This window comes from Aythya ferina (genome assembly GCF_964211825.1).
Source record: "Aythya ferina genome assembly, chromosome: 6".
Classification (NCBI taxonomy): domain Eukaryota; kingdom Metazoa; phylum Chordata; class Aves; order Anseriformes; family Anatidae; genus Aythya; species Aythya ferina.
In genome coordinates this window covers 30,178,921-30,202,851 of record NC_140303.1, presented here as the reverse complement: position 1 = coordinate 30,202,851, position 23,931 = coordinate 30,178,921, and the positions used below count along the sequence as shown (strand labels likewise).

General features: G+C 36.6%; 1 protein-coding gene across 1 annotated transcript in view; it reads right to left on the bottom strand.

Annotated features, from left to right (window-relative positions):
* Nucleotides 1-686: 686 nt before the first annotated feature.
* GYPC (glycophorin C (Gerbich blood group)) overlaps nt 687-23,931 on the bottom strand; it is a 34,960-nt gene continuing 11,715 nt past the window's right edge. The window contains exons 2-3 of the mRNA XM_084523264.1: nt 9,004-9,054; nt 687-6,368 (exon numbers count right to left, since the gene is read on the bottom strand). Of these exons, the coding sequence (XP_084379390.1) occupies nt 6,172-6,368; nt 9,004-9,054 (248 nt within the window). The 3' untranslated portion in view covers nt 687-6,171. The remainder of the gene's footprint in view (nt 6,369-9,003; nt 9,055-23,931) is intronic.

The following is a 23,931-nucleotide window of genomic DNA, read 5'->3' as shown; positions in this document are numbered from 1 at the left end:
TGGTACCCTGCAAGACGTAACCATTTAGAGGCATTATTTGACCCAATAGCATGAATAGCATGTTGCTTAAGAGCCTTTATATATATATATGTATATATTTATTTATTTATTTGTTTTTCCCACCATCAGCAATGATCTTTGTAAAAAAAAAAAAAAAAAAAAAGTGGCAGAAGCGAAATAACAATAAATATTACACTAGGCTTAGCCTCTGTATTCTTTAACTGGGGACATACTAAGTTAAAACAGAAGTATGGAAAGCACGAAGAACGAAACAGAAGTGTTAAACAAAAGTGTTTGCACTTGGTAATAGCAGCTGTGAGGAAGGCAAGCCATCCATCAGTAAATATTCATTAAATGTTTATGAGCTTGCTTAGAATTTTTACAAACACCATGCCTTAGATAACCAACATACAGATCCACATTGACATCCATGGGGCAGTGTTCCTTCAGAGACAGTAATTGTTTGATTCCTTATTTGAATTTTGACTCCTTCCTGTATCTATCAAAAGCTTCTGTTGCTTTTTTAATACAAACACTAGCAGTGTATCTTTTAGAGTTAGTATGCACTATTAAGAAAAATTCTGTCCTACTTATCCTTTTTGATCTACGTTCTTAGGTAAACAATATAATTGGTGATTCTAAAAGCTCATGACATTTTAAAGGCAAACAAAAGCATGAGAACAGTCTTTTAAATGCTGAAAGCTACAACTTTAATTATAATGTTATTATGTATTTATTTATATTTTTGCCTTTTTTCAATTCAAAGTAATTTACAACAACCGTGTATTAATAGCTTTGAAAAATACAAACATTATAGTCAGTTTTAACATACAACCAGCAGTGAGCTTTGAATGCTGTATCTGCTCTTCTTGTCATAGCAATGCTGCAATTCAAATAGACTTTAATACAGTATATCAGATTTTTTAACCATGTGTACAGATTGAAAAAAAAAACAAACAGAAAAATGATGTAAAAAATTAGATTATACTGAAAGATCAGCTCTTTTAAAGTTTTCTACCTTAATTTAGAGTGTTTCTTTCTGACTTGGGTGGGAATACAATTTTATTGCAAGAAGAATAAATATAGTCAGTGAAATTCTTGTTCTGTAGAATTCAGTGGAATTTTATCCCAGCCACACAGGGAACCATCGCATAGAATAATGATTACATATTTCCAGTCACTGACAATATCTTGAACTAGAGAAAGACCTCTACTACCATAAGCATTTCATTTCTTTGTAATATGGCTGGAATTTTTACTCACTATTTGAGTTTTTCTTTGATATCATTAATTTCCTTTATTAACTACCTGAATTTCCAGACCTTAAATATGTGTTCCTTGCTTGTTCAGGGGTTCTTTAGTGTTCTGTCTTTTATGAACTGCTGCTGTGAAGCTTCTGCATTTTCAAAGCACACAAAGCCTTCTTATGTGAAAAACAGAGAGATTTTAGAAAATGCAATAAACAGCTCTTAATATATTTAATAAGGGTGCTCTTTTGGTGTTTATTTTCTAACATTTTTTGATTGGACTGGCACATGCAAGGAATTCAAACACCTCATATAATTCAAAGAAATTTGTTGTCAGCATTTACCTTCAACAAATGCACTTTGATATTTTCAAAGAGCACTATCTATTTTGTTTGATTAAAAAAAAAAAAAAAAAAACTCTACATCTTTATTGGCATCTAGTTATCTTCTCCCACTCTGTATCTTTTTACTAATTTACATCTTGTATCAGCGTTTCCTGTACTCTGTAAGGAATACTCGCAGGCTGTGGCTTACAATGCTATCCTACTTATCCTTCTGCTATAAATGTTACAGTATTTTTTCTGCATTCCCTCCTGAATGAGAACAGTCCTTTTTATTTTCCCTTTGTGGTGTTCTTCCAATGATTTCTAGATTTGATTTAAAAGAAAAATCCATGTTGATGTTTCTAAGGAAATCCTATGATATTATTTTTAATAGACTCACAAAGTGATTTGGTCCTTTTGTTCTAAAAAGAATAAAAATGTTTAAGTCCTCTGCAGGACAGCATTAATGTGCAATGGCACTTTGGCCCCAGGGAAACCTGGAATGACAGTGGCCACGCCTCAGAAAAAAATGTGTACCAGGTCTAAGACATGGTAGGCAGATACCTGGTTGGGACTAACTGCTTTTGGATAGAATTGCCCTGCTGAGCTACAGGTGCTGGCACTAATAAGCAGTTGTTTTAGTGCAGGGGAGGATTCAGGTATTCTACAAAATTACAAGAAATGCAATTCCAGATGTTAAGGCAGGACAGGAGAATATAGAATATGAGAATATGGGAAGTGAAATTCCCTTTTTTTTTTTTTCTTTTTTTCTTTATTACATAAACATAAAAAAGAAAAAAAAAAGAAAAAAAAAAAAAAACACATAAAAATGGCTATAGCTTTCAGTGCATGGTGGGATTCCAGAAGTTTTCACGAAGAATTAAGGAATCAGGACAAAATTCCTGCTTCAGGAATCATCATCCTGATCCCTTGTTTAGTGAATGCTGGAGGTTTATGGCATTCAATTTAACTAACCAGAGTTTGCAATACTAGTTTTAGACCCCTTTTCTGTGAAAAATGTGTCAAATGTAAACTTTGTAAATCAATCTGAGACCAGGTTGGGCAGGTATGATCAAACTTGACACTGGATGGGAAGTCTAAAGTTAAAACTTTTGTGAAAATTGGCTCTTAGCCATCAGAGACAGACATAGCATCCTCAATGATAACAAAATAAATGAATAAGCAAGTAAATGGTCAGTTGTAGGGATGCCATAGGAAGTCAAGGGGGATCTTGCTGGGAGCCTGGGTGACTGCACGTGAGAATTGAAGGCATGGTTAGGGAAATGTGGCACCAGAGAGTTGCAGGACAACTGGACCCTCAGCAAAAGAGCAGCCTGTTTCCTTACTTCTCCTATTCAGGAAGCAAATTGTTAAAATCAATTGATCATTGCTTATGAAAAGATACGGCTGCCAACCGAGACATCTTGATGTTGTACATAGTATTTGCTTTAGCACAGCATGTTGCTTGCAGAAGGATGTTTTGCTAATTATTAGTTCTAAAAGCAATAGGAAGTTTGTAATGCACTCTTTTTACAACTAAATTGAATGACTCAAGACAGCGGAGTTATTGTATGAGTAAAAAAGCAGGATGAAGTCATTAGAGTTCTGCCAGTCATTCAGATGTCATGGGCTTTCTTCATTACAAAGCAAAGTTTGTCCTGAAAAAAAAAAAAAACAACATACAAATAAACAGAAAATTGCCAAAAAAAAAATATCTATTTTCTCTGTTCAGCATGCTTGAGTCATTTCTAAACACACAAAGTCCTGGAACCCAAAAGAACACTGTAAAAAAAAATAAACTAGCTGAAACTGTAGCTCATGCCAGAGTCACTGCTCTGCAAACATTCAGAGTGGTTCATTACTGATAGGGAAGCTGTTGCTGTACAGTTTGTTAGCATGGATGAATAGGGAAAGTAGGATAAAGAGATTTAATTAAGCTACTAAGAAGGGATATAGTCAAAGACTAGTAGTTGCATTCAGTTAGGGAAAGCAATGACAGAAAAGTTTGGCGTTGACTGAACTGGTAAGAATTGGCTGAGTTCTGCTCAATTCATGTTGTATCACCAGAAAATCTGACTATTGTAGTTCAAATGTGTGTAGTTAACCACTGTCTCAATCCACTTCATAATTAAAATACTCAACCTTCCACCAAAAGAGACACTAATTCAGATTTTCCCATGTTGAAACAGGTATGTCACAGTTGTCTAATTAGAAGCATCAGGATCAAGTTGCAAAGAAACAAACAAACAAGCAAAAACAACAAAAAACAGAATTTCATGACTGGGCTCAAAAAAAAGCTGAAAATTTATTCCTCATGATCCTCACACCTTGCTCTAAAGTCAATGTTTTTCAACAGCCAAACCTACATCAGGCAGTTCTGGGTAGATGAAAGTGTACAGAAGGTGATGAAAGGTTGGCAGTCTTTTATAGGTCCTGATAGCACTTGAAGAAAGATTTTTGGTGTTCACATGGCTTGTGTGAGAGATCCAGCGGAGCTCACGTCACCCTATTTACCCTCTCCTCAGAGGCAATACTTACATTCTTATTGAGCTGGAGGGTCAGGAATCTTCAGTTTTACAAACTCAGTCTTACAGCTAAGATTATTCAGTTTCTCCAACACTTGTCCCAGAAAAATAAAAACAGATTCCTTTTTCAAAAGCAGTAAAAATATTAAAATAGTAATGTATCCTAGAAGAAAACAGTCATGTTTGAGCTCTGCTAGTGCTGGGTTGCATGCATGTTGTACTGAACTAGCCACAGAATAGAATGTAGCTATGCAACAGTATGTTATGAAAAAATATCTTAAGCATTTAGTAAAATTGGCAAGATTTTGATATTCTTTGGTTAAAATGCAAACACGTGGAGATTCAAGATCTAAGGTATTGGTATTTTAAGAGTAATTCAAAGTCCATCTACTTCAGGTACTAAGAAAAGACTGCATTTGTGGTTGAAAAGATGAAAATATCCCCACTTGGGTCATCACAGTCTTTTCTTGCGCTGATGTCTTTTCACTATAACATTTTTGTGGCCAACATCAATAATGTATCCAGGAGCTTTCAAGCTTTGGTGTCAAGAAGTGATCACAAGTGTGTCTTGAAAGCAGTTGTAGATGATTTTATATGTGTGTGTATACATGTATATATACACATGCTTATATATAGAGATCAAAACACAGGAAAAAACATATTGAGTCGAGCAGAGCTCATCAGTTCCTTATTTTTTTTATCTTTTATTTCTTCCCCTCTATTTTCAGTAGTCCAGGGAACCATTGCAAATGGGGATGAGCAGGTACAGAAAACAATTATCTTATTTCTGGAGCTAATTGTGGACTTCAATTAGGAAGCTGGCTTACTGGGTTACACAAACTCATCACCGCTGATTTTTAGGCAAGGAATAAAATCTTTTCATGTGAACCACTGTGACTAATCTATTTATTTATTTATATTAAAGCATTGATGGTCAGTGTAACTCTCTTATCTAGGACAATGCAAAGGATATACAGAGTCCTTACAGATGGAGACATCAATACAAGCCGGTGGCATTCAGATGAACAAACTTCTTTTTAGTGACAGTCTTACAGTTGCGTTTACAAAAGATTTATCAGTATATGCACCAGAACTGAATTCCTGTTCTTGCAGAAATCCAAAATCTTGCAAGGGGGTGTCTGAGAGTATCTTCCAATGCAAAACAAATAAATAAATAAATACTTGGGCAAAAATATCTTACTTGAAAAAAATCTAGCTGAGCTCCACTGTTTCAAAAGGCCTGCTCAAACCAAGATGCTTTACCTTTTAATACCCATCTATTCCCTGCATGCATGCAGGGAACCTACCAACTAATTGGAAATATATTTGCAAGTCTACTGACTGTTATTTTCTACAGTTTAAATTCCAACATTTTGCAGTTCTCAAGCTGCCATGCAGAGCAAGTTAGAAATAAATCCTTCATTCTTACATTTTCCATGGTTTTCAACAGTTTTGTTTCTTTGAAGTCTCTTTGACTTTTATGTTTTTAAAATTCTAAAAATTCAAAAAAGAAAAGTCCCCATCTAAATTCCCAACAAACAAAGTCTCCTGTGCCAATAAAATGGCACTTTTAAGAGGAGGGGGGAGATATCTGGGCAACAAAGCTTATTTGTTCCAGCTGCCTCAGCTTTATCTAGTTTAATGTTGATTTTTTTTTTCTGTGACCATTTCAAATTCAATTTCAGGTAGTTCTGTATAATATCAGCATAGGATGCATCATTAACTCCAAGAGGATGTTTTCCATTGGCATCTGCTATTTTCACCAAATGTCAAGGCTTGACATTTGCTATCGTTATCTGCTTTTGGTGTATCACTCATACTGAGATTTTGTTTCTTCTTATCTGATATTGATTTCAACTGTGACCAGCTGTGTTGCTAATAAAATCAACAGGCAAGTATCTGGCATTTAGCTCTTCACGGGCAGAGAGAAAGAAACAACCCAGTGACAAAATAAAGAGATACTTTTCAATTAGGATGCTTGCCTGCTTCTTCATATTATCCATCTCTTAGCACTTCTGTTGATGTAGTATTTCTGATTGATTCCCTTGGGGAAGTCTCCATGGAAATCCTTGCCTCTCAGATGAAATATTCCTTTTTACTCTCATCCACAGCTTCCTGGAGAGCAGGGTCATTTTTCAAAGCAGCATCAGCACTTTCAGCAAACTCAGTTCCTTTTGCCTCATTGGTGTGGTAGGTGCCCTTATGCCTGTACATGTACCGGACCATCACAACCAATAGGCAAATGAGGACAAATACCACTGCAGCAATCACACCTAGAAGAAAGGTACCAGTTAAATGCATTGTCAGTAATAAAATACAAGCAGAATATTGCAGCCAGGCATCACAACTTCAGTTACTTGATAGGGGAAAGTCTATGTATCACAAGATATTCACATGTTATAATGGCTAGGGTCAGAACAGATGAAAGAAACTGATGAGCTGACACTGTCAAAAGCAACATGGGGTATACACACTGCAGAAATGCAGATCAAATTCTTGCTAGCTTTCTTTCAAAATCTGTGGCTTGATTTTCTTGGATTCACTGGAACTACACAGTTCATTCCACAATGAGAAGAAATATGACAACCTAAAACAAAAACAAAGTTTCTTTCATCTTTATGGTACCATATATCCCAGGTAGTTTGCGGGAAACCTGATCCTGCCCAACTGAGTGTATTCAATTTCAGGAGGAGTAAAGGCCACTGAATATTTCTTAGGAAACATTCAACAAGTAGCAGGAGCCATGTGCCTGCAGTACTGCTTTATATTTGGGAGCTGCCATCTCATGCTGTGCTCTAATTAAGAAAGCTGTATTGTAATGAATGTGGAAGTGACACCTAGGAGAAGGATGTTATGGGTAGAACTTCTCTGTCTCCCAGACTAAAACTAATCTAAAAAAAAACTAAAAAAAATAAAACTAGCCATGTGTTGACTGGACAAAAATTTCCATAGGCAACCTAAATGTGTGTAGGACTAAACTGTGAATGGAAGCACTCCTAGTGAAGGAAAGTAATTCTCCAGGGATGATTGTGTACTAGAAGAACACTTCGTGTCCTCTCTTCCCAGAGTTTTTTTTTTTTTCTTTTTTTTTTTTTCTTTTTTCATTTTCTATGAGGAAAGGTGAAAGTCCAGAAAAAGAGGCATCACTGATAAGTCAATAGCTAAAAAACTACAAGGTCTATATCCTTCCTCTCAGATCAAATTGATCATTTAAGAATCCAAAAGATAGATAAAGTATTATGAAGCTGATTTATTGAACTTCTATGATTTTTACATTATTTATTTTTTTCTCCTCTCTTTTTTTTTAAAACACTTTTTAGATACTACTTGGATGTGCTTCTAAGCTCTTTAGCTTATATAAACTAAATTATTATTATTAATATTATTATTATATATAAATTACTATAATAATAATAATAATTATAATACTATTATAAAAACAAGCTATATAAGCTTATAATTCTATATAAGTACACAATACTGAGCTGATTCTATGTTCCTGTGACTCCAGGACTAGGGGATTAAAGAAGTAAACCAAATATTAAAGAAATACACAATAAGAAGCACCAGAATAGGATAAGCCTAGGGGAAAAAAAAAAAAAAGTATGTGGAGAGTGTAAGGCTGCTGTGAGGATGCAATAGGTAGGATTTCATCTGATTAACTGTAGGCATCTACAGTACAGGAGGCTCCATCTGAGTTAGTCTTCTTGGGCTTCTTCTACAATCAGTAGACCAGAGGGGCTGATTCCTGTTCTAGAAGCAAATGTCTGTGTTTGGACAGATGAATCACTCCCTGGAAAGGCCTGCTATTCTGCAGTGACAATGAAGGGTGGGTAGAGAGTGCATCTCTTCCATCCCCTGTGTTCAAGATATGTGTCAGCAGCAGGTATCTCCAAAGGTTTCGATTTATCAACATCAGTAACCAACTTTGGATATTCTATTGACGTGAAGATGGGGGACTGAACAGAACATTGGCAATGTGAACAGAAATGATAACTCTATCTTAAAAAATATGCTTGCAATGCTATCCCACAGATTTTATGGTGCCTGATTCTGGAATGTGAAGTTATTGCTAGCAGAAATTAAACTGCTCATACAGAGAACTTTAGGTTTACAATAATATCTTAGTTGCACTGGGGGCTTCATCAGTTTTTAGGACCTCACTGGTATCCCTTGACACAAGAGGCTTTAATAGGCTTTAGAAATAGCACAATATTAATAAGCCTAGGGGACTAAGTACAAATCAATTTACCTGCTACTTGTTCATAGAAAGCTGAAATTAAAGTTACAGGAGATGGGACCTGAGGGAAATATAACAGAACCTCTCCAATTTGCACTAATGATTGGTATACCCCCTTGTGAATGGCTGAAATTAGTGCGTTAGCATGGAAATGAACAAACACAATAAAAGTAAAAAGACAGGGTTCTCTCTGTGAACATAGCTTTGTTCATTTATCCTGACAACTGTATTTAGTTTAAATGCATGAGGGAGCTTTAATGGAACACCAGGAAATGCTCTGTGTTATGTTCTGTAAGAATAAAGGGTCCATTGGTGTGAGTTAGTGTGATTCAAATCAAAGATGTCACACCAATTTTGTATTATACGATAGTCTTGGACCAGGGAATGATGAGCAATATCAGAGGTTGACTTTGCTACTGGACATTTAGATTCTTGTCTAAAAGGAAGAATGGATGGGGGTGGTACTGCTCGATGGTTTATGCTCATTATCTCATCTCGTTATCTTGCCAATAGCCCCTCTGGGAGCAGATTTCCCACTGGCCTAATTAACTCTAATTGTGCCGCTCCTGTTGTCTTGTCAGCAAAGTAGGGGGTTTGCAAAATGCAAGAAACCAACCATCCTGCTGTTTTAATTCTAATGGTGCCGCTAAGTATGATGTGCTACTTACCTCCAATAACAGCCACATCTGCTCCAGCTGAGGAGTTCTCGATGTCTGCATCTATAAATAGATCAGAAGATACAAAAGTTAATTAAAGAAAAAAAAAAAAAGGACTTGGATTACATGTAACAGCATCAACTGTTCTAGTGGTGTTGTATTATTTTAACCTCTGAAATTCAGAACTTAAACAAGATCTCTCATTAGCAAAAGACGTTTATGAAACATCTCATTAGAACTGGCTGTACTGTAATAGTTTTCTTTCACTATAACACTAGAAAAAAAAACAGTTAGCACATTATGGAAACTACCCTGGCCCTCAGGGAAACACCTACTGTTTATTATGAGCAGTTACCTGTAACATCCTCCAGTGAATGATTAAATTAAGAGTGTTCAGGTACTGTGATTACATTCAGAAAGGTAGTTTTTTGGGAAAAGAAATATTGACACCTATTTATTTTCCTGTTTATGGCTTTTAGGCTATGATCTGGATCTTGAAAATTAATTTAGCTCTATTGATTTAATTAGGATTTATTCATCTGGAATATTCTCTTTTTAATCTTAGCATTTATTTTATTTTAAACCTACATTTGGGATCAAGAAAATCCCGTTATGCATGTGGTGAAAAACAGTCCTTGCTTCGAGTAAGTCTGAATTTTGTGTTGATAAATCAAATTATTTTATTTACTGGACTATAATTCTTTAAAAATATATACATAGTTTTGCAATTTGAAAGCAAAAGAGAAGTATCTGACATGTCCTTTCAAGGTGTAAGAAGTTGGTCTAAAAGGTTATAAGGTGCTCAAAGAGCAGTTAGAATTTGAATTGTATTTTGATTATTTAATTATTGAACTTACAAAAAATATTCAAAACAACTAATGAATAGGCAGTGTTTTGGAGTGAAGAAGAAAAAAAATCCTAAAAACCAGTGAGTATTTTTCTCTCCTTATTATTTGAAAAGTATTTTATTTTTTGAAAATTTATTTTTGAAAAATAGTAATTTTGAAAATTTTGAAAAATTTATAATATTTTTTATTTTATTGAAAGTAAATTCACATAGATGAGTATTTCTTTGTTAGCTTCTCTGTAGATGATCCAGGTACAAATCTCATCTTATTTTCAGCTCTTTATCTCATGTCATTGGTATCATCTCATGTACTCTTGAATTATGTGGGTGTCTGAGAAGGTGATAAATTCCTGTGGTTTGTCCATGCTAGTTTTATGACAGGACACTCTTATTTTATTTTAGTTTTTAATTATTGTATCGTTTCTGCAATTCTAAATGCTTTTGTTGTCCTAACAAAGCAACTAGTTTTATGTGAGCACTCTCTCTCCCTCTTTCTCTCTCCTCTCTTTCTTCCAATTGGTAAATACAGCAGGTAGCAAAGTTTTCTTGAAAATGTAAAAACGTTAATTCCAAATCCTTCTAATAAGCTCAATAGTAGTACTGATATAAATGGTTGATATCTGTCTCTTTGGCTAAATGTGTGATAGCCAATACAAGGGTAAGATAGTATCAGAAGCTTTCTCCTTACTCATGACTGGTCTCATATCAGATTGTAATATATTGAGGAGAGCTGAGAGTCAAAGAATCCCTCTCTTCCCAGTCATGGGACTTTTTTTTTTTTTTTTTTTTTTTTTTTTTTTTTTTTTTTTTTTCTTTTTCTGGAAAGAGAAAGGCCTTTCCTCTCCTCCCACAGATGTCCTTTCCACATTTTCTTCCAGATGGAAAGATTGAGCATGCCTTGTGTAATTTAAATTCTCTAATTATGTCTATATCCATTCAAAACCCATGTGCCTCAGAAGAGATTGTTTCAAGGTCAAACTGCTCTGTATTTCATAATATACCAAATATGTACTGCATGCTAAAAAACAAGCTCCTCTACAGAAATGAAATACTTAAAGGTGTGAATTCTAAAGTGCTTCCCTAACCACATGACTTGTTTCCAAACATTAATTCCAGATCAAATCATGATTCATTTAATTATAAAAAGGTAGGTGAGTAACTGCCAGTTCTTTTCTGTTCTTTCCATGTGTCTCTCAGATTCAGATAACAAGCAGGTGCCTTATCTCTGGTAGTTGCCACCAAAGTGCTTTTTGAAAATGGATTACAATATCATCACTTTGCAAAAAAGTTTTCATTGCAATACTGTACTTTCTAAGTTTTCACAAGAGTGATGGCCCCATCCTGAGCTATCACGTAGTTGGCACTGATCTGTGAAGCTGACAATGTCCTTGCCGTTCAGCAAACAGCTAGCACTGTGATGAGGCTTCAGTCACCACAGTTCTCATTTTACTGAAAGGATGAGAGTCCTACTTTTCCTTTGTGTTTCCATTTTTTTACCAGGCCAGAATAGCCTCACTGTCCTCTCAGCTGGCTTTTGTTGACTTTTGCTGCATCCTTTAGAGTGTCTGGACACTGCAGCCAACGGCCTGAATTTTCCAGGGTCTTCTCCCCAGAACAGTTATGGAGCAAGGATGATGGAGGAGAGAGAGTGACCCTCAGTGCCTGTCTTGCAGTTCTTGAGATTTTACTTTGTCCAAAAATAGCAAAGTGATACATAGCAATATAATAATATTTCTAGGTGGGGGGAAGGTATCAGTGTCATTCAAGACTGAAATGGTATCACCCTTCACAAAACACGACTAAGGAAAATGCAAGGCATGTGCTCATCAAATGAGGCCATCTTCCCAGAGTAAGGGTGAGACAACAGACACCATCCGGACAGGAACATGCTTGGCCAAGAATCTCAGCGTGTTCTTTTTGAACTTCCGCTTGGCCTGCATGGGAAATAAATTGCAATGCCGTAGGACTGGATCTTCAGTTCCCTAAGCAGAAAAGATATAGAACATACAGAATTTTTAGCTGAGCAAATGTTGTTAGCTGGTGCCCTCTTATACCTTCTTTATTCTGCTCTTCTTAACATGCAGAGCACTCAAATGTCTGTACTTCAGTAACTGCTGTTGCATCTGTTTTGGTTATTTGCCTTCGTTTCAAGGACATCTTTTGTGTTATCTATTGCTAAACTGCCCCCACAAAACTTCCTCTTACTGTTATACTGGCCCTTGTCCATAGCTACAATCTGGTCCCGAATGTGTTTAGACAGTGTTGTTATTTAGTGCCATTGGTTACCATGAGACACAGAAAGCAACGAGCCTGGGAAAACTTGTTTTTCATAAAACTCTTGGCCATCAAAATGGGTTAGCTAAATCAAGAATAAAACATACAAATCAAATTGTCTGTTGTTGGAAAGTATGTTTCTAAAAGCCAGAATGAAGGGAAAGAAATGCCTTTGTGCCATGACCTGAAATTCATCAAATTCCAGTTCTGTCCATAAACTTACAGATAAGGATTTTTGCAATAGAATGACAATTGCTACCTGTCTCATTCTTATCTATCAAATCATGCCAAGAATACAGCAGCCTCTGAAAGCCTTGGGAATGTTTCTGACTGTAATACTGCAAGTAGATCTCTGGCTTAGCACTTCAAAGGTGAAAAGCCAGTATAAGTAGCTTTCATGTTAACGTAGCCAGTGATGATTTTTCCTGCTAAATTTGTCAGTAAATCTGTTAAACTTTCTCCTCCAGGTGTGATTTATTTATTTATTTATTTATCTATTTATTTATTTTTTTTTTACAATAAAACTTCAATTTTGTTAATTTTGATAGTTTTTCTATTTTAAACTGCTTCTACTTCACTTTGGATGAGGATCACTTGTTTCAAGAAGGCAGGTCCAGCAGTGAGAATGTTTGAGGTTCAGCTCTCTCCTTATTTTGCTATACGTTTCTCCTGGCAGTTGTGACAGTTTCCTTTGTTCTTTAAATTCCAAATCTGAGTCACTAAAAGCTATAAGTCACTCCCTGCTTAAAATTATGATCATCCCCTTAAAAAAATACAATTTTTTCTCCCTTTCTTTCATGCTTGAGATGCATTAAAGTCTTACTTTCTAGATCTTTTCCACAGTACCAAAGACCAAATACACTCTGTGGATGAAAAGTGAAATTTTGGCATAATTTTGTGACATCAGGAAACAAGACTTCAAAGGAAACACAAAGTGTTAGGACAACCCAGATATATCACAGGATCACAGAATGATTACATTTGAAAAGGACCTCTAGAGGCCATCTGGTCCAACCCCCTGCTCAAGCAGGGCCACCCAGAGCTGGTTGGCCAGGACCACATCTAGAAGGCTTCTGGAGTTCTTCAAGAAGGAGACTCCACCACCTCTCTGGGCAGCCCGTGCCAGTGCTTAGCCACCCGCACAGCACAGAAGTGCCTCCTGGTGTTCAGATGGAGCCTCCTGTGTGCCAGTTTGTGCCCGTTGCCTCTTGTCCTGGCACTGGGCATAACTGAAAAGAGCCTGGTTCTATCTTCTTTGCCCCCTCCCTTCAGGTATTCATAAAGATGCAAGACCTATCAGTAAGCTACTTTAGAAGTATAACTATGTGAAGAGATACAAACTAAACAGGAAATTTTGCTTACATGGTGAGAGGAAGGGGCATATTTGTTCCTGAAATATGTAGGTATTCTCTCCCACCCAGCGTAGAAAGCATGGATTTTAGATCATGTTTTATATTTACTTTATATATATGAAGTATATGTATATATAAAATATTAAAATTATATAAAATAATACAATGTATAATTATATAATTATAATTGTATTATTATTATTATTATTATTATTATTATTATTATTATTATTATTATTATTATTATTATTATATGCTTTATATGTTTATTTAATATCACCTTATATTTCAGGTATTGTTTTTACCTGCTAATGGAGCTTCCAGAATAATAAAAAAAAAATCCAGTGCTTGCAGCCTTAGTGGTTTTTCAGTCAGCATTATAGTTAGCAATTTAAATGCCTACCTGTTTGCTTATTATGGATTTGCACAAGGAAAAGGCATGAAAAGAAAATTGTATTTGCTAAGGGATCAACTTTTGGAATATTTGACAAGGAAAACATGGAGATCATCCTACAGGATAACTCTAGTCTACTAGTACTATATCTTTGCTGTGCAATTCAGAAGGGCAACCTGATGGAATGACATATACCTTACCTCAGACTTCTCAGTGTCTCTTTCATTTCCTAAGATAAAACTCCAAATTAAAGTTGGACAAGTGTTTACTGCTAAACGGCATTGAATATATAAAGAAAAGCATGAGCTTACAGGGATTCATCTTCATGAATCCCCTGCAGCTGTGAGAGATACTGCAGTTTTGGAGTGGGTGAGTCAAGCAGAATAACTATACAGATATCTATGTGTGATAAGCAGCTTTTGCACTACAATTTACAAGGCCACTTGACACCAGTCAGGCAGCACTACTTCTGCCTTTCCAGATTTTCCTGCCCACAGGCTTGTGCTTCTGATTCACAGAAACCTAAGCCAACCCTTATCATGATGCTCCATTGCTGTCTGCTTATGGTTATTACACTCAGGTAGGTCTCTAAGTGCTTTTCTTAGGTAACCCATTTGCTCTCCTGATGTGCCTGTTTGTTGCATAAGAAACAATTCATTCAACCCACTTAAATGATGCATAGTGATGAATCGTGCAGTGCTTTCCTTCTTAGGTATGCAGACTAGAAAACATGCTGTAAGATTTCCTTTTTAATTGGCTCATCTAACCTCTGTAAAAAACAAACAAACAAAACAACCACACTCCTGCTGGTAGGACTTTTACAAGTGAAGAACAACCCAACCTGAGTTTGGTGTCCACAGATATGCTTTGCAGATACTGACTAGAGGTCAAGAGATGTGTAAGTAGTCTGTAGGCTGAAATGTGCCTTGAGAATTCAACTTTTAATTGTTTTGTCTTAAATATTAGTATGATCCATCTATGGACTTCCGGTAAACAAGGGGTATGTTCAAACTGACTAAGATCCAGTTCATGATTCAAGCCAGATATGAACATAGTGCAGAAAAGGATTTTCCCTCTTTATTGATTGATCTTTCACACATCATAGATTTGAAAGTGAATTTTAAGTGTAACTTGAGGCTAATGAAAGACACTTTACTCAGCAATACCTATAAGGAGTCTAGTAAATTGTCCTTTTGCTTTATTTTAAAAAATCTTAATTTTGAAGGTTGACTGCCTTTTCATGTAAAGATTTTGAGTGGGGGTTCAAAAACATTCATCACTGATCCTGTTGTTTCCACTGAAGGTGGGTGGTAGTAAGGTGCCTTATTGGGTTCATTAAAATGTTGTAAACTTTTAAATCTATAGAGACCACTAGGAAGCTTATGTTATTGTTAAAAACTTTTAACATAATTTCTGCAGTTTTAATTTTTAAATAAAATAAAACTTTATTTCCTTTCACTGCTCCCTTCTCAGGGGCTCTTTTTGTTCGTTGTATGCTCTTGTACAGTTAGCACTCCTCTTGACTGTAAAAACAGATCTTAATGTGTCTCTATTGTCATCACTGATGCAAAACTTCTTACCACACATTTAGCGTTGAAGAACTAATGAAGTCTTAACTTCTCCATTGTTTATGCAACTGTGGTGTGTCCTCCTTGCCCTTTGGTTTATGTTTGTGCCTTGCCAACACATTGCATTCATGAGAAAATCATTAATCTATTAACCTTAGCATACTGATTTAATTTACAAGCTGTAGTTAGAACTGGTTCACTACAGCTGCATATGTAAAAATGAGTTGAACAAACTCCTGAAAACTTAATGTTAAAAATAAGTTAATTGTTCAGTTTGCTCTCTGGCCTGTGTTATGGTATCAGATGCATAACACTAAGGCCTCTCTGGATTTAAAAAAAAAAAAAAAAAGTTATTACATATTTTAATATTTGCACTAAATGTGTAATACCCAGGAAGAACTGGCATCTCTTATCCAAAAGGGTCATCAGCCTGAACCCATCAATTTGACACGTTCTGCTGAAAAAGCCATCACCATCTCCCATTAGATAATGAAACAAATCAAGGCTGTTCTTTCAAAATTAAGGAACAGATTCTCATCTGTCAATCTGGACAAGAGACAGAATAATTTGGCTGCCATTTATATACTAAATTATTATAATGACAATAATGGTAAGATACAACAGTCGCATGATCTTTTGCGTAAGTAAATGGACTGTGCTCCATGTGTAAAGTAAATCATGCAGATTAAAAATATCTACAAAATAAAAATGCACTGGGCCCAATCCCCTTGCTATCCCAGATAGTAAATACTTTGTCATTCATTTTGAGAAGAAAAAATCTAGTCTCTTTCAATTAAAATCATGGTCTGTTCAAGAGTTTTCAAGCTGTATAATACAGTAAGCATAAATGGCATATTACATTAATTAGATTTAATTTAATTAGATTAGGATTGCCACATAACTTTAATAGTTCAGATCTGATTTTGGTATACAGCGTCATCAAATTATTTTGTACCTTTCTAGAATAAATAAATAAAACATTTTTTTCCCCTGTGTTTCAGGGAGTATCAGTATATGTTTCAGGGAGAATGGCATCATCCACATTTCTCCTTCATTTGTTAAACTGAATTGCACTTGGTATTTGGAGAAAATCAGAGATGGAGAGATACACTAAAAGTCAGTTTGTCAAAAAATAGTGGTATGATATACCTTAATGATAAGAGGAGGAAAGGAGAAAGTGTTAATGACATTTAGGAAAAAAAAATCTTAAAACTGAACAGATACTCTATATTTTGAAGAAAAAAAAAAAAAAAAAAAAAAAACTAAAATATAAGAAAGAGAAGAAAATGGTTAAAAGAGCTACATTATCTAAACAAACCATAGACTTTTTTTTTAGTTATATCAAACTTTTCTATTTATTCCCATAAGAGAACTTGAAAGAAACTTCCTTTCTGTTTAAACAAAATATATATATCTGTACCTGTGTGTGTATATATATATATATATATATATGCATATATAAATATATACACATACATAGTTTTATTTTTGCTTACTAGAAGTATTTTTTTCTCATTTGCTTGGGCTGCCTGAATATCAACCACTTATTCTGATGTCATTTAAGCACAGTATATCCACTAAGAGAATTTAAATGACAGTATCCCCTTCAGAAGGGGCAGATTTAAATTCACATTTTTCCTCCATAACAAAGTTGGCTCACACTCCAAATGTACATTTTGCTGGGGAAGATAAATTGATCTAGTATTGCTACATTAAAGAAGCAGTGACAAATGAGATATGAATCAAACCAGAAGCTACAGTTCATGAATAGGCAGTCTTCCTGCATGTATGCTTACTTCTTCCACCATCCCACTCCACATCGGAACAGAAAACTACTTTTTTTTTTTTTTTTTTTTTTTTTTTTTTTTTTTTGTCAATAGAGAAGCTTTTGAAAGAAACACTAAATATCCAGAGAATCTGCCAAATAATTTCTGCCTGACTGTCCTCCACAGTCAACAACTTCAAGCTCTAGTCATTTTTGCTGACTCAAAATGAGAACAAAACAGCCATTTGCTCATGCACTGAGATCAAAGCAACGCAAATTGATTAACTATTGATTAACAATTAACAATTGATTAAAGCAAAGCAATTGATTTTTTTGAAAATTTTTCAAAAGATCACAGGTAATCAAAGTAGCTGAGGATGGATATGGTGAATAGCCATCTCAAAATCTGTAACAGATACTTAACCTCTAATTCTTGAGAAACAACTCATGAAAAGGCATACCTCACTGATTTAAACTTTACATGTTAGAAGCATATGCATAAAAATTTCAGCTGGAACCTTTCAGTGGAAAGAGTTCTTGGAGGAGGTGATGTATTGACAATTCCTTCACTTGTGTAATTGGTTATATGATATAGTAAAACAATTCAACCTCTGAAGTGCTTGTAATTATTTACCAAGATGTGCTTTTAATGTGTACCTACATGGTCTACCAGCCTCAATCTTGACTCTGGGGACTTTTTATGATGTCATCAGAGGACAAGGGGATCTATGTATTTTTAAATGTTGTTGAGCTTGATTTTATAACCTTAACGACTCCGTAGGATTAGGTTTTAGTTTACATTTGAAACACACCCTTTTTCTGGATGTGTTATGATTCAAAACAAACATTAGCCAAAATTAGTCCCCCTAACTAAGACAGACCAAGCTGTTTGTTTGGTATGTTAAGTATTTCCACCAAATATGTTTGGCAGCATTTTTGTGCTGATTTTCTCTGTGAAATGTAGGTGTTCCTGTTGTATGTCTGATTATCTGTCCTTACAGACTTTAGAAGTTTTGACTCCATTATTCAGCACCAATGGATTTTAAAGGAAGAGCAGGCACTTTTGCCTCAATTTTCCTGGACACTGCAGGTTAGAGAAAAAAGGGAGACCAGATTAGGCCAGCAGTGAAGGAGAGGCAGTAATAACTCCATAATTTTAAGCTCAATTTGCAGCAACTGGTTGTCCAGTCACCACATGCTTTCCAATGGTTGTGCATGTAGGTAAATACGAGCTGCAGCAATGTCCTCTCCCTTCCCCTGCAGAACTGCTGTGGAAGGGAGCCAGTGTATGTCAGTGGTGGGATTTAGGGACATAAATCCAAAAGCAAAAGTGTCTCAGTGGTTCTGCTGCTGGCGAAAAGCTTGTTTTAATGAACATGAACATGAGAGGAAAGGAATGTGACCATTAGTTTATTAAAGCTGCTAAATGTCTGTTTCTAGTTTTGAGATTAAAAGATTTGACCTTGTACTTAAATTACAGGTGATGTGACCTAGAAATCACCTGGAAGCTGGTGAAAGCCTGCAGTCATGTACAAAGATATTATCCTGACAATTCAAAGGATTTAGTGCCCAGCTACTATCCTTAGAAAAGTATAATAATTTTCCAAACATGGGCAGGTTTCTTCCTTTATGTCTCATTCTCACCACCAATATTTTGTAGCTAAGCAGTTCTACAGGTGATAATTCTTGAAAACAGGAGATGGCTGTGCTCTGTTCCCCTGCTTATTTCATATGAATTGTATTCAGCTACATCCAGCTCCTACACCAATGCTTGCCTAAGGTGCTTGTCTACTAAGCATTGCAAGTAGAAATGTCAGGATGTTTAGCATATGCTCTTTAGGGACACAGAGATCTTTCCTGGAACACTGATGAGGTTAATATTATTAGTAGAGATATCTGTAGTGGAAACAATCTTTGAAATGCTTTAAATATTGAACAAATTAAACAAAAGATAAGAATAAATAAGACACCTTAGAAACTTGCAAGGCAAATATAGCTCAGGGTAACAACACTTCTCATATTCCAAGGATTCTGCAATGAACATGCAGATTTCTTTTGCCTATCTGCTGCAATAAAAAAGACAAAGCCTGCTTTGTTATCTGAAAAGCATTTATGTATCAGTCCAATCTGTCTGAATTGAGTTGAGCAATTTTAACAAAAATTCTTTAGCATCTATCATTCATCTGAGGAATTCTAGACAGATTGTGCAATAATTGTTGGGAGAAAAAAAAAAAAAAAAGAAAGAAAGAAAAAGTCTCTCTTGTCCATTGTTTTTGGACAGTTGTCTGGCTTTATTTGGCAAATAGAATATTGAACACATTAACAGAGCTGAGCATTAAAAAAAAAAAAACAAAACACCAACAACCTGCATTGAAACCATATACTGAATATTTTTCAGTGAGGGACTTACACTGTTTTGAGATTCGTTAGCAATTAATTAATAATGTTCCTCTCTCCTAATGAAGAATGAACAGTCAGTACCATGTAGGTGGAGAGATAATAACTAGCCTGATGAGATGTTTGGCCACTAGAAAAGAGCCTACATAATCTATACTATATCTGAAGGTGCTGCAGGAAGGACACCCCTTCTTGCAGGGAAATCCATTCAGCTCCTGCAGAAGTGTGATGAATTCTGGGGGAGGGAGTGGGAACTTCCATTCTTATCAGCCAAGAAGCCAATTTACCCAACTTAAGCCAACTACTAGCATAGATTAGAGGCCTAGGTTTCTGGAGACTATAATTAGGGAAAATAAATCCCAACCATTACTGTTAGCATTGCTCAGCCATCCCTTTCCTAACCTGTGCTGGGGGCTTAGCCTTTCTAAAAGGTAGTCAGAGCCTTTGACGTGCACTGATAAGCAGTGCTAGATCTCTCCAACAGGTGCTTAAATAGTGCCTTACATGTCTGCATTAGGCCTACTAAGTGTAGTCATATTTTCAGAAGCAACCTTATCCTGATGGTTGGAGTTTGATGATCTTTACAGTCCATTCCAACCAGAGCCATTCCATGATCTTGCCAAAATTTGTTGCTAATATATTCCTACATAGAGAAGAACATTCTTTAGTTTATTCTCCTAGTAAGGAGCCATTTTTGTGTTACTGCTCACTTGAATGGCTCTCTGTAGACAAATGTTGACTTTCATACAACTTGGAGGACCATAATCATCTCTGAGGCTTCTGCTTCTCTTTCAAATCTGGTTGACACTGGTTAGTAGATCCAAAAGTTCTTGATGTGAAGTGACAGATGGATGAACAGATGATTAACCAGACAGTTAGACAGCAGGAACATATAAGACTCATTTCATTAGGAAACTGGACTGAAAACAGAAATGGTAGTGGGTGGAAGTAATGGGATGATATTCATATTTTGGTCACCAATTTAAAAAATCGACTTTTTTTTTTTTTTTTTTTTTTTTTTTAATGATTCAAAGAATGTCTTTAGTGGTTTGAACAACAAAGGAAAAGCCAAAGGGACAGTACTGATATTTATTTATTTATTTTCCAGCTCCTTTTTTTGGTCATAATGCCTCATTTTTATATAGTTTGGACTATATTTTAAACTTCTAAAGCCAGATTAAGCTTGGATACTTCTGGCAATTTCAGTGGAGGATTAATGTGTGTCATTAAGCAAAGAAATATGGCCTGGTACTTTTCAATAGCAACAAATGCTTGCTAAGGCACTTCTCTGATCAACATGTTTTTGGCTTACTGCAAAGTCTTTGGGCTGTTCCTTTCCTAAATGTATGATATACACATGCAGGAAAGCTGAGAGTGAATTGTTGTGATTTGAGCTGGCTGCTTACATTCCAGCTGAAAAGGGCATTCTCGCTCCTAACCCTTTTCCATTCAAGCTGATCCAACAGAAAACTGGCCCAATGGAAAAAATATAAAAAGGTGGCAGGGGGTATTTACTTATTGGTAAAATGATCAAAGTCACTACCATGTGGTCTGACTATTGGTTGCTCTGTTAACAAGGAGGGGTGTGCTAGGTGCAGACAGAAAGGGCAAAAGGCAGAAGTGCTCTTTCAGGCAGGTGAGGAACATTATATATCTGCACTCAGAACAAACAGGTTTCCCCAAAAGCGAAGCACAAAGGTAAAAAAGAGCTGGATACAACAAGATAATTCCTTGCTAGATTGCTCTTAAAAGAACTGAAAACTCATTTTTTTCACAGCCAAGTGATTCCTTTGAAATATAGTGGCTGTAGAAGGCCTTGGCAAAAGTTGAGGGCATGGTATTGTCAGTGTAAGAATACATAGGAATGTACTAAGAAGTAAGGGACCTCTCAGCTGTAAAAATAGGGACCCTCAGGCAGAGCTCTGACCCTGCCCCTCCCTCCCTGCCTTCCTGGAGGGATGTTGCTTTGCCATAGCTTAATCAGCAGCAACCACACTCTGCAGCTGCACAGCAGCAGTCATTACGGTCCCATTTACACTTGTGGCAAAGCAGGGCATTGTTCCAACACACAGTGAAATACAAAGTGGTACATATGCAAGGTGGGATTCATAAAAACACTCTCTGTTAAGCTGCTTCTGCTCACTTTGAAGTTGGTGGCAGATCTCTCACACTTTCCAACTGCACTGTTGAGCCGGTGGTAAAAGCTTTTAAAAAATCAATTTTATGAATATTAGAAACATGGCTTAAACAAGGGTCCAGTGTTAAGATCACCAGATACAGCCTCTGCCCATCCTCTCTGTTTTATCAATTCCCAGATTTATTCACCAGTTGATTCTAACAGGCTGAAAATATCTGCCTTCTTGAACAATCATGAAAGAGCTTGATAATTTATCAAAGCTCTTTTATAACATCCCCAAACTATTTACCATTGCCTCCAAAGAAGTGTGCTTTGGAATAGTATCAGAAGGTCAAGTTATCCCACTGAAACACCTATTAGTATAAAGAAGGGTAAAAAAAAAAAAAAAAAAAAAAAAAAATCAGCACAGCCCTGGAAAGTATGAAGTCATAAGTAGAGTTCAGCCAGAGCAGGCTCCCATTAAACTTTGTTTAAGAGCCAAGTTCCACCCTAAGATATGTGTGAGCTGCAGTTTATTTCAGGGAGAGCTGCACTCTACTCCATGTCAGGGGAAGGCTTGGACACAAGTATGTATCTGTTATGAATCAGTGAAGAGCCCATATCCCTTTTGCATTTTTTGGTTCCCTCTGCATAGATAGAACAGAAATTTGAAAGAAGTGGATATAACAGCCTCTAATATCACAGGACTTGTTGATTTTAATTCCCTCCTACCCAAGACCTAAATGACTATGTTCTAAATCCACTAAGTTACTCTCATGATACTTGGTAGCCTTTCCTTGTGCCACTTATGCTGTACATGCTGTATAAATAAGGAACATACACAGCAGTCTGGCTGTAGCTCCTTAAAGCTTTCCACTGAACATTTTCACATGGCAGATAGGAAGGAGCTCTACTGAATGACGAGGGAAGCAGAAGTGGCAAAAACTCCCTGCCCTCATCCTCTTATGCTTGCAAACAGAGGCTAAGCATGATGGCAACCCTTTTGCTGTGCTGAGTTGCATGGATAACTTCAGGCAATATCCTTTTGCATTTCTGGGGCTGGCTTCTGCTACACAACTGGCTGTTACAAGGGATGAGAGGATAAAGTCACATGCATTTCTGTGTGGCTCCTGGAGGCACTGTGGTTACCTGCAGGAGCCAGGTGGAGGGATGCCTTGCTCCCTGACACAAACTGTGCCTTCAGCAATGCTGAGTTCCCAAGGTTGAATTCCTTCAATTACAAGGTAAAAGAGCTCATTCAAGAAGAGGGAAGAGGGGGAAATAAGGCCCAATCCTGCCAAACGCTGAGCAGGTGGTTAAAGTAATTCAAGTGAGAAACTCTGGTAAATGCAAAGGCTTTTATAACACGACACCCCTTTAAACACTAAAATATTAACTCTTAAGAATTTCCTATTTTTCAGTCCCCCAGATGGTTGTCCTGTCTTTTTATTCTCCATTAGGTGTCTGATGCTGGCTGAAACAAGACCATCAGCGCACTGCTGTTACAGCACTTCCATGCAGAGCTCAGCAAGCATTTAAGTCCTGGTTAGGGGAGAAAGCTCAGTGCCATCAGGATCAAAACAATCTTGGTAATCACTTTCTTTTTTTTCTTTTTTCTGGATACCGTACCAGATGGGAAGAGGTGTCAGTATCCCCATCTCATCTCTGGGATGAATTGTTACCAAATCCCACTAACTAGAAGATGGTCTGGAAATATCCCAGAAAGAATGGGAAAGACAGAGATGTGTGTCCTGGGAGTCTGGAGAAATTATATGGCCCTCAGCCACATCTGTTTTGCCATGACTTTGCACCTACGAAGGGACTTTATTTTGCATTTCTTGCTACATCTCCCCCCACCCAGGATTATGTCCAGTATGGGAGAGAAGAAGTACAAATCCTTTTAGGGATATGGATGCATTTGCCCACAGATAGCAAGCTGCTACCTTAATATGCCACACAGTACTAGATGTTCCAGTTTCTCATCCAGTGAGGAAAATACACCCCTCTCCTCAGGAAGAAATCACAGATGCAGTTTTTAATCACAAGACATTTACTTCCCGCCCCCCCCCCCCCCCCCCCCCCCCCCAGTGACTGCTGCAATTTCATATCTGACAAAAATAGTCAGCCAGGCCTCCAAAGGGAATAGCTTGTTTTTCCCCTTCTGGTCACCTCCAGCAGCTGCTGGACTGTGTAAAGGCCTGGGGTGGGCTGCTAAGCATTTGAAAGG